The sequence below is a fragment of the Asterias rubens genome, chromosome 2 (assembly GCF_902459465.1).
Source record: "Asterias rubens chromosome 2, eAstRub1.3, whole genome shotgun sequence".
NCBI lineage: Eukaryota > Metazoa > Echinodermata > Asteroidea > Forcipulatida > Asteriidae > Asterias > Asterias rubens.
Genome location: NC_047063.1, coordinates 23,200,800 through 23,212,840, shown reverse-complemented (window position 1 = coordinate 23,212,840; position 12,041 = coordinate 23,200,800). Strand labels below are relative to the sequence as shown.

General features: G+C 39.6%; 1 protein-coding gene across 5 annotated transcripts; it reads left to right on the top strand.

Annotated features, from left to right (window-relative positions):
* Window positions 1-102: 102 nt before the first annotated feature.
* Window positions 103-9,786, top strand: LOC117304908 (gem-associated protein 2-like). 5 transcript variants are annotated; one of them, XM_033789562.1, is made up of 7 exons: window positions 103-198; window positions 2,054-2,270; window positions 3,859-3,946; window positions 4,755-4,904; window positions 5,746-5,943; window positions 7,384-7,563; window positions 8,735-9,786. In XM_033789562.1, the coding sequence occupies exons 2-7, from the start codon at window positions 2,155-2,157 to the stop codon at window positions 8,828-8,830; spliced, it is 828 nt and encodes a 275-aa protein (XP_033645453.1). In that variant the 5' UTR covers window positions 103-198; window positions 2,054-2,154; the 3' UTR covers window positions 8,831-9,786. The 5 variants fall into 5 exon arrangements, with proteins under 5 accessions (XP_033645453.1, XP_033645475.1, XP_033645466.1 ...); XM_033789584.1 differs by having other exon boundaries at window positions 124-198; window positions 2,138-2,270; XM_033789575.1 differs by having other exon boundaries at window positions 134-198; window positions 2,117-2,270.
* Window positions 9,787-12,041: the final 2,255 nt, after the last annotated feature.

Genomic DNA, 12,041 nt, shown 5'->3' with positions numbered 1-12,041 from the left:
GGACAAGTAAATAATAAACAAGACCATGCGTATTTGCGTGTGTTTGTGTGCTGCACGTACTCTGGGCCGCATGATGACGTTTACGCCTCATAAATATTCAGTCAATATTGATGACGTAATAATCAAAATGGCTGCGCCCATGGAAAGGTGGAAGGTGACAGACGGGAAGATCGATTGTTGAAGAATATTGAAAGAGGGGTAAGTTATGGTTCTTTGTAGCCCCATAAATCGGGAGTGGATTGGACCGATTTATGGGGCTAGGTTCTTTGTTATGGTTCCGATGTCCTCCATGTTCGATCGACCTCGTTCCCCTTCTCCGTGTTCAGTTTAATATAGTATTCTGTCGATGACGATACTTACATCAAAATACAAGGACTTTTGTCGTTTTGTTGGTTGAGGCTTGACGCCTTGCTTGCTTGAGCATGTTCATGATGTTGGAACTCAACCTCAACATCTGAGATCGCCGTTCGGTAAAAAGCGCATGCATTTATGATTTGTTGTCAATGTGACCATGCCCATGGAGGTAGGGAGCCTTACATTTTTTATAGTTTCTAGAAGTACCATGATGTGACTGTCATTTTGAAGTTCAATTTAATATTTTACAATTCCATTATATGACATTAGGATAAAAAAAGAAGCAGTGGACACTATCAATATCATGACTATTGGTAATTACTCAAAATAATTTTTAGCATAAAACCTTACTTCTTTATTTACTTGCAACGAGTATCGGGGAGAGGTTGGTAGTAAACTAGTGTTGTAGTATACTATAAATAAAACATTGTGAGAACTGGCTGCCTCTGAAGTTACGTATCTTTCGAGAAAGAAGTAATTTTCCCGGTCTCGAAATCAAGCATCTTATCTGAAAGCACACAACTTCCTGTTACTGCAGTGTTACTGAGGCGCTGTAGGCCTACATGTACTCCTTTTTCGGAATTTGTCATTATTTTTTATTGGTTGTACTAGGGAGTAGTAGTGTGTTGGTAATGACAAATTTCGAAAAAAGGAGTATTTTTCCTTTTATTGTTATAAGATTTCATTCCTCCATCGTGGAATGTGTGTCCATGCCTGGTCATGTCGAGTGTCATCTCATGGTCACTGGGAGTGGGACTCTGGCATGGTGAAGCCGGAAGGAGGAATGAACGTAATCACATTCAACAAACGCATGAATAAATGATGACTTAACTTAAAATGGCAGTCAATTGAGTATTGACCAATGCATTGGTGAATACTATGATGAATGGGAGGGTTCAGGGTAGGGTCAGTGTGTCTTCGTTTCTAAACCCATTTGGAGATTTAACCACCATAGTTGTGATTATCGTAACCGGACTAACCCTCCATCCTCCCGACAGCCGCAACTAAATTAACCGTACAAAAAGACATGTAATCAATTATTTGTATAATAAGGTCATATCTCATATATAAATTTATGCCTTTTAAGTACATTGACTCTATGAGTCTATTCATTACAAGAACTACACACAGTGACACTATAGTCAGTCATCTTACTCTATTGAGTCAATATCAATCATCTCCACCTTTACTAAAGTAGAGATGGTTGCAAAATTATCCTATACTAGTGCTTAACTGCATGTAGTTTAGTACTTGAGTACATTTTACTCTTCTTAATTTATTAAATTTGACACACTTTCTATACAGGGCTTGGGTTTTACACTGGACTACAGGCCGGCTGAGACCACTGAATTCAGCATTGGGCCAGTAAACTCAGGACCGATGATAAAGTCTAGCGGTCTAACTTGTGTTTTTCAATTGAAACTTGTACACCCTGTGATAAATGATGTTCAAATGTTGACTTTGAGTTTGAGTCTGGTAAAACATTCCAATTCTGTGTTGAGCATCGGTGTATATTTTTCCATAGATCAATCTTCTCTTGGGGTTTGCTCAAAAATGAAAACAGATGAAATTAAACTTTTGGGAAAGTTCTGTCTCAGTTTAGTCTTGTAAAATAAATTTTGGGTCTGTCTTTAGGAAATTTACCCCAAACTCGAGATCTGAAACCATTCAAAATGTTGAATCTGTTTTTATTTGTAAGTTTGTGCTGCTACATCGTTGAAGTTCCTACAAGTTTACATGATAAACTCAACGATACATGTAGATTCTTTCAACATTTGACCAGATAAACCAGTGGAAAATATGGACGATATCTGTCGACCAGCACTGTTTGTCAGTTCGCTGCATGAGTCAGAGGAAAATCATGTAGACACCTCCCGACCACCAACATCAGCTCACGAATATCTGCGTAGAGTCAGGTAGGAAACTTTCCATTAAAAGAAAATAAGCTGTACATTGAACACCAAGATGTATTTATTCTTTTGTTTGCTTATGTTTAAAAGCAGTGGGAAGTTCTCCAATCCCCCCCCCCCTGAAAAAAATGTGTTCAACTAGCATTATCCCTTAAAGGCAGTGGACACTATTGGTAATTACTCAAAATAATAATTAGCACAAAACCTTACTTGGTGACGACTAATGGGGAGAGGTTGATAGTATAAAACATTGTGCGGGAAACGCCTCCCTCTGAAGTGACATACATGTAGTTTTCAAGAAGACGTAATTTTCCACGAATTTGATTTCGAGACCTTAGATTTAGAATTTGAGGTCTCGAAATCAACCATCTAAAAGCACACAACTTCGTGTGACAAGGGTGTTTTTTTCTTTCATTATTATTATCTGGCAACTTTGAGGGCCAATTGAGCTCAAATTTTCACAGGTTTGTTATTTTATGCATTATGTTGTGAGAAGTGAGAAGACTAGTCTTTGACAATAACCAATATCTTGCGCGCTAATCCTCCAATCCGATTCGCAGAATGGAGTGGTGATAAAAACCTATATTGCACGGCTTACATGTATATCACTACCATGCGTCTTGTGTGTTCTATGGTTACGCGCCAAGTTTGCTTGAAGATAAATACGTTATCACTCGCGCGCTCGTGGAAATACGGAAAATAAAGCGTGTCTACGTCCCATATCCAACTCGGCCTTCGGCCTCGTTGGATATGGGACGCAGAAGTGCGTTATTTTTCCGTATCCCACTCGCGCTTGTGTGATAACTTATAATAGTGTCCAGTGTCTTTAACAGTGATCCGCTTGCCAAATTCCAGATAAAGACACCTGAGGACCAGTCAGAATTCTCTCCAATTGGTCAGGCTGGCTAGTTCAGTGTTGAAAAGTATCCTCATTCCATTTGAAATATGGTCTATTAAAAAAGCTGGAGGACTGAAATGACAAGCTAACTTGTCCTGCTGGCCAGTCACTAAAAAAAGTTGAGGCCAAATTTTGTCAACGCATTTATTGTTTGTTTATTTGTCACTGGATCAGAGGTAATCCACGCCCCCTTCAGTAAATAGGATCCTGAACATGTATTTGGCCTTCTCTGGATTCCAACTCTGAAATGTAACAAACAAAATTTGAACTGAGTATTTTGTTTTGACTCGTCACAGAACAATGTCATGTGTGTAAGTTGGCTCATTCATGGATAGCTGCGATAATCAAATCTCTCAATCAAAGATAATCACAATTATCCGATGGAAGACATCAATAATGTGGTTGTGCTGGGTCGCTATACATTGGTGGCTTTTTGCAATACATTAGTCAATTTGTACAGTAATGTCGGTTCTCAGGTTGTTTCCCTGGCCATTCCGGCAGCAAACTGTTATGGCTTCGGACTGGCACCCTCAAGCAAAGCTTTTGACCCGTAAGGAGACATCAGGCTGGATAGCTTAGTTGGTAGAGGGCAGGTATTTTAATCCAGAGGGCGTTGGTCAATTTGTCTTTGTTCAAACCCAAACTACTTAATGAATTTGTTCTCTGATTATGAACATCTTGTGTTTTTTTTTATAGAATGGAAGCCCAGAGCTGCCCAAGTACAGTTGTTGCTGATGTTGATCGCGATGTATTTAAGGGAAAACAAACCATCATGTTTTCCAATGTAAGTAAATTTTACAAGAGAAGGTTCGTACGCCCTTAGAGGGCTGACTCTTCGTTCTTGTCGGGGCAAGGCAGTTTTTCCTCAGCAAAAAAAAAAAGGGCACATTTCTACTTTGAGCACATTGCAAGGGGCACCAAGGCTATGACAAGGACAGGGGGGCAATTACCTCAGTTGGCTTTGTAGTGTATCAGTCTCGCCTTCTTGTTTCGATGATGGACAGTTCCAAAGTTACATTGAAAGCAGGGCCCATTTTTATGGAGCTGCTTAAAGGTTGGTCATAGATTGGTTTTTGTCAGTATAAAGCCTGGTTCATACTTCCTGCAAATTCGAATGCGATACTTACTTTGACGTCACACATTCGCAATGAATAATTCGCACCAGTTGACTTGTGCTCAACTACTGCGAAACATTCGCTGCGAAAACAGCCCTGTGATGTCAAAATTTGCTTCGCATTCGCAGGAAGTATGAACCAGGCTTACTACCAATTTATATACAACAAATGTCAACAGTATCAAGTAAGGGAAATACCGCAGGAATCGCGGAGAGATTCGGAATGGTATCACTGCGACAGACATTTAACGACTTGTCCATAAGTCTATGTAATGACTATCTCTAAATGAGTTTGGGTAGTTCTGAAAAGAACATTTGGTTTCAACTTGACGCTTCTCCAGAAGACGATCAGAGCATACTGATCAAAAAGTCGAGTTGAAACCAACGGTTCTTTTCAGAACCACCCAACTCATTTAGAGATGGTCATTACATGGTGTTACCATAAATCTTTCCATATTAAAATGTCTGTTACTATTAGTCCACAGGATTCAGTCCTGCCCCCTCTGGCTACGCACCAAGCTTACAGTGGCAACGGAACCAGGCAGCTTCATTCTCGGAGCTCAGACAGAAACTTGGACGTCATCGAGCAAAAGTAGCTACACAACCCCGGAGCAGTAGACCCACACTGGTAGGAAAGTTTGTTTTATTTAGGATTGTAATGACCAATTCATACCAATTTGTTCATAGATGTTACAAGTGAATGACGACAGAACATGGTGTTACAGTCAGCGCTCGTTACAAAGAGAACTTTTAAAGGAACACGTTGCCTTGGATAGGACGAGTTGGTCTATAAAAAGTGTTTGAAACCGTTTGTTATGAAATGCATATGGTTAAAAGATGTTTTAAAAGTAAAATATAATGATCAACACAAGTATCACTCTAAGTTGCACGGTTTTCTTTTTACGAGCTAACACGGTCGGCCATTAATGGGAGTCCATAAATGGCCGACCGTGTTAGCTGACGAGGTAAAAAGAAAACCACGCAATTTCGAGGCATATTTGTGTATTCTACTTTTACATCATCTTTCTATCCATTGCATTTTATTACAAACGGTTACAGAACACTTTTCAAAGACCAACTCGATCGATCCAAGGCAACGTGTTCCTTTAAGAAGATGCTCTGCTTAAAAAGTCCTCTTTTCTGCTTTTTATTTCTTGTTTTTTTCTGTCCTCTTATAACAGCATAAATGTTATTTTAATTTTGTTAAACCTTACACCATACACTGATGTGTGTAAGCACTGTATACTCAGTACTTTCCCAAGTTCTGTGAAAAATACTCGTAGGCACATTACTCAAATGGGAATCGAACCCACGACCTTTACAATTCTAGAGCAGTTTCTTATCAACTGGACATGTTAACACAAAGAGTTAATTTGGCCACTCCAAGTTAACTTTAAATAACGGGAGTGGACGGAATACACAAATCTTTATTCTTATTTAAAAACCTGTGACCTTCAATGTTCTTACAGCCCAAACTGAGTGAAGAGAAAACATGGTGCATTCTTTGTTTTGGAGAGGAGTTCTGGAGGCGGTTAGTGACTCAGAGGGGAGTGAAATCAAGCTCAGACTCTTTAGACAGCAATGGGGATGGAAGGTTGTCAGGGGAAGGTACTGTCCAACCCAGTGGATTACCACCTCTCTTAAGCATTGTATCCGCTATGGAACAGGTAACAGAGGTTTATTTTAAAATTATTTTAAAGGCAGTGGACACTATTGGTAATTGTCAAAGACTAGCCTTCACCGTTGGTGTATCTCAACATATGCATCAAATAACAAACCTCATTGAAGTTGCGAGATAATAATGAAAGAAAAAACACCCTTGTCACACGAAATTGTGTGCGTTTACATGGTTGATTTCGAAGACCTCAAGTTCTAAGTCTGAGGTCTCGAAATCAAGTTCGTGGAAAATTACTTCTTTCTCAAAAACTATGGCACTTCAGAGGGAGCCGTTTCTCACAATGTTTTATACCATCAACCTCTCCCCATTACTCGTCACCAAGAAAGGTTTTATGCCAATAATTATTTTGAGTAATTACCAATAGTGTCCACTGCCTTTAACGATAATGGTAATTATAGCAAAACTTTTAATATATAAATATCAACCGATAAAGTTCCCAAGGCACCTACAAGAATACAAAACAGTAACTTACAAAAACTTACAAATCTGTATATGGAAAATGTCATTGATGATGCAATAACAATTAGTGAGAAAAGGCCGGAGACATCATGCGTTTTAAGCTGAGATTTAAAAAGAACAAAAAGGTAGATGTTTGAATATGCAGTGGTAACAAATTCCACAAACGAGGAGCAAAATTTCACCCAAACTTTTCATGGATCATGGCTCAAAATGTTCAGTGGCTCTAGATGATCGTAAACCAGGACTAGTGAAAGAGAGAGAATGAATGAGGCAAGAAGAATAGCCAGGGGCTAATCCATTGAGGGCATGATTAGTTAACGGACAGATTTTGTAACATATTTGCTCTCGAAAAGGAAGCCAGTGAAGAGATTTTAAAATAGGTGTACAAATGGGAAAAAGCTATTGACAAAACAGGGAGACTGCAACATATGGCTACATGTACAGACCTGGAATTTTAATCTTTGATCTTGTGTAGAGGGGCAAGGCCATTTTCATTCATGCGAAGGGCACTTCCAATGGAAAGTCTTATAAACAGTTTGTGGGAAACAGTCAAAGGGGCACCAAGGCCAGGACCAGGGTAACGATGGCAATGGCCTCCGTGTACATTGTCATTCCAGGCCTACATGCACACGTAGGTAGCTCAGTTGATGGAGCTCAGGCAAGTTAAACTGGGGCGCGTTTTGGCGACCCCAACCAAAGCCCAACCAACTCAACAAGTTGGTTACCGGTTGGTCTGAACAGCATTGTCACTGCGCTCAACTGAACACGCGAAAACGCTCAACCGATAACCAATGTTTCTGGTTGGAGTCTCCAAATCGCAGTACTGGAGGTCGTTGTTTCAAATCCTGCTCTAGAAATTTGTCTTTGTTCAACCCTGAATTATTTATAAAACTTACCCATCCACGTTCCCCTTGCGGTTTATAACTTGACTTTTAAAAATGTTATAATTAACCTTTTTAACCCCATTTAGCCGACTGTTTATCAACTCCTTGAGTACCACATCGAGTGGTTGAACTGTCTTGGTTTCAGCATCTCCCAGGGATGTTGGCTCTTTGCTCTCCTTGCATGCTTGGAGAAACCTCTCCTCCCGGACGCCGCATCCATGCTGCGGACCCTGGCCAGACACTGCTCAGCCCTGCGTGCATCACTGGTAAGTTCAGTGTTTATGTTTTTTCCCGTATAATCAGAAGCAATCAGATACAAATTAAGGTTTAAAAGGAGGATATTTGTTTGGTAATCACTCTTAAAATTAATAGCAATAAAAATCTTTGGTAAGAAGCCAACAACGGTGTTTGACAGTATAAATCATTTCGTTAGAAACATTTCACTTCAAAGTAATGTGGTTCTGTAAAAGATAACAGTTTTTATGCCCCAAAATTTGAATCTGAGAAGCATTGCCTCATAATGCTTCCCAGATTGTATATTCCTTTTAGGATTATTCTTCTTGCGTGGACATAATATTCGCTCCCTATTTGCAGCGATATCTCAAAAACGCGACAACTTTTTGAAATTAAACTTTCAGGCGTCAGTTTTATTGTGTATTTCTACATAAATATGGGATTAAAAAAATGTAACGGTTAAAAAAAAAAGGTATACTTTGCCTTTAAGATCAGTTCAGAAAGTTACAGCTGTGCTGTTTTATTGGGTTCTGGTTCTCTACAGGATTATTTTTAGACCCAATTTAGCAAGTTTGGCTGAAGTAGTTGTTCAGGTTGGCATAGTGGTATCTTTCCTTGCTTTTTACCTCTGGGATCACGGTTCAAATCCCACCGCGGACACTGTGTAGATTGGGTTTTCAGTCCCTACCTGGTTGCAAGGGTTTTCCCCTGGAATAATTCTCTGGGGTTTTCCTCCTACTTCTGAAAATGAAACGTCCTTCCTTGTCTTCTCTCTTATGAGTTCTTGGCTAGTACAGTGATTAAGTTCAACCAACTGAGCTTTCTAGCCCAATGTTGGCGGTCTCCGTATTTTGTCAATATCTTTGTTTAGGGGTGCCAGTCAGAAAGCCATGCAGCATTTAACTGCCATGTAGCCAGGGATCGCACACCAACATAGGGTTAGGAACAGTAGCTCAGTTGGTAGAGTGCCGATATTTAATCGGGAGGTTGTGGGTTCAAATCCCACTCTGGTCAATTTGTCTTTGTTCAACCTAAAATCATTGAAAACTTACCTAGTCAGTTTCCCTTCAGGTTGATTATTTGTTATAGGAAGGTAACATTAGTGAGAAGGGTCTAGATGTTATGTTTAGTGTGTACATAAGTGGCTCTTGAAGGAAGACACTGATAAAGTAATTTTGTTTTCTCCTTTGCTGCCTTCTTCAGGAGTCTGCGGAAGACCAAAGGTTGGCGCCTCTCAACGTACTGATCTGTCTAGTTGCAAGGTATTTTGATCAATCAGACTTGGCCGACAATGGATGATGAAAGTCCAGATGATGTGCAGAGGAGTATATTACTTCATTTGTGTACAGAACATTTTTATGTGAGCTTGGAATAAGGACCGCCATCCTTGATGGTTATTACCCCCAGTCACTGGGCCTTTTATTTTGTTCCTTAAACCATCACAGGTCCCTGGGGAGTATACAGCCTGTGCTGTTAAGTATGTATTACACCAAGCTAAATCAATCACAAGAACCATCTCTACACTGAACGATTCCCATTTACTGCCGCTATATCGTTTAGGACAGAAGTTTCATGTCCTGGAGTGGAACCCACACCCTGGTGACTTTGCCACCATAAGTTGATTTTGTCGCACTAGACTAGTTTGTCATGACACGGATTACCCTAAAGACCCTCAAAAGCTGTACTGAGCATCTCTACCCATTTACACTGAAACCTTTAAGGAATCTTGTTTGGTGGTTTGACTGGCCGAGGACGACCCAAGCTTAAATTTTGTTCGGACATTGCTTATATAGCAGAACAAAGAAAGGTCCTCCAAAAAATATGATACTATGTGATCCAAACAGGTAGTTGCAACTGTTTATTTTTGGAAGCCGTGACATTTGACACTACAGGTGGTCACACTAGTTGCCAAGGTTACATAGTCTAGTATAACACAAATCATTATTAATGATTGAACACACGTAAAAGGAAATGCAGCTGACAGGGATGAGGATGGGCAAGATTCTTTATTTTCCCCGTCTTCAAAGCAGGATTCAGTACCAGAAAATCAGATGAAAGTTAGGAGGTGTAATTTGTTTTAACGAGTTGGAGAACTCTTGTTAGAGGGACTTTAGGAAGAAGAAAAAGTTGTACTTATGACTTATGTCTCATAAGTATGACTTGGTACAAGTCATAATAAGAGACTTTGGAACACTAGGTGGCAGCAGACTTACTGGGTAAATGTCTGTTGTTTATGTAGTTCTGAGCATGGACATAATTACCAATAACAATGGATTTACCTGGTACTGTACGTCTACTGCCACCTAGTGTCTAGTCTTGGTTCCAAGACCATTGGTGTTGCGCGGTCACACACAACCAACGTTCCGATTATGCATGGCAAAAACTGTACACGCTTGTAATGAACGAACGCTAGCGGGCGCTCTGTTTCTCTGATTTCCGGATCTCACCATAGACCTTTTCGCAAATACTGGGGCGCGCGCGTAAAGCTTGGAATTAGGTGCATTGTGGTCTAGCTGGTATCCAAATTTGATCCATATATATCCCACAATGCACCTCATTCAACAGTCTGCGCTTGCGCATTGGTATTTGCGATAAGGTTTATGTCCTGTGCTCATCTAAATCAGAGAAACAGAGCGCCCGCTAGCGTTCGTTCATTACAAGCGTGTACAGTTTTTGCCGTGCATAATCGGAATGTTGGTTGTGTGTGACCACGCAACACCAATGGTCTTGGAACCAAGACTACCTAGTGTCCTAAAAGTCCCCCATTATGGCGTATGCCAATTAAGTCATACTATATGAGATACATGTGTATCTCATTATGACTAAGTTTGACTTGTACTAAGTCATATTTATATGTAAGTCATAATGACTTTTTTTTCTTTCTTTCATAATATGCTCTTGACGCTTCCGCAGTTTTCAGATTTCTAACTCGCCTAACAAAAACTATAGGAAGTGGATATGTCAACCACAATTTGTGTGTGTTGCTTTATACAACTGTGGTTAGCATGGACTAGTTTTTGCCTTTCAGTTTCAAATGTGCCAGGTTTTTCCAATGTGTATAACATAGCTGAGGATTGATATGTGGATGTAACGTGTTGCAAAACTATAGGCAGCTTTTGTTTTAAAAAAACCCACCCCAACCCACTACAGGAATTCATTGTGTTGGTAATATCGTATAATTTTGCTTTATATTCTGCATTTAAAGTTATCAAAAGGTCAATAAATGAAAAACGTGTAACAGTTTGAAGAAATGTAATCAAAATCAACAAATATGTTTTTTATTTTACCAAACAACTGCTTTGAAGATCACTCTTGATCAATGCACTCCATTTACCAGGAACTCCAAAATGCGCAAAGTCATTTTGATGAAATCCATACAAATTGCACTAATACCTTACACTGTTACAGTCCCGAGCAGACGAAATGTTATTCTTTTCAATTCTTCTTGTTTCTGTAGTATTTCTGTAATATTAACACTACAATGCAACTGTAACATATGTTTAATAAGAAAACAACAATATCTAACTTACTTTGTAGCAGTCTGTTCATTTACTAACCTATTTGTTTGTTCATTAAGTTATTTAACAGGTGACTTTGGGAAAGTTAGGTGGCAGCAGACTTACCAGGTAACTCCATTGTTCTTGGTTTTATATGCGCATACTTACGTGAACAGTTTAAATTTACCTGGTAGGTCTGCTGCCAATTATGTTCCAAATACACCTGTTGTCATGAATAGATGTTAAATTTGCGAGTCATGAAGGGTTGTGGGTTCGAACCCCACCCGAGTAATATGCCTGTGATATTTTTTCACAGGACTCGTGAAAGTACTGAGTATACAGTGCTAACACACATCAGTGTATGGGTAAAAACCAAAATTTATTATTCTTTATCCCCGATGCAAATTTAACATCTATTATATCGATGTGGTGCCCGCTGCCAAAACATAGGATTTGAACTGCCTCTAGCTACATGAGCTACCGGGCAATCTCGGTAGTCTAGTTGGTAAGACACTGCTCTAGAATTGCAAGGGCCGTGGGTTCAAATTCTACCTGTGTAATATGCCGGTGATATTTTTTCACGGGACTGGGGGGGGGGGGGAAAGTACTGATTATTATACACATAATGAATGTTTATTAGTGCAATGGTGCGAATATGTTCATGAGTTGAAAGATGGAATGTTCTATTCAACGAGGCGGAGCCGAGTTGAATGGAACATTCCAGCTTTCAACGAATGAACATATTCGCACCATTGCACGAATGAAAAACATTCATTATTTGTTTTATATAACATCCAAGTAGATCTTTGTCATTTTGATTGAAAGATACAACTTTCAAAACAAACAATTTCAACTGTAGAAGCCGAATGCTAGTAATTTTACTATGCCTTCTTGCAGTAACACCTGCTGCGTTACCAAAGACACGCGCACGCAGTGATGTTTTTACTCAGCTTTTTCGTTCCATCCGAAAAGTACCATTGCACGCTGCCAGCGTGCAATGGTACTTTTCGGAT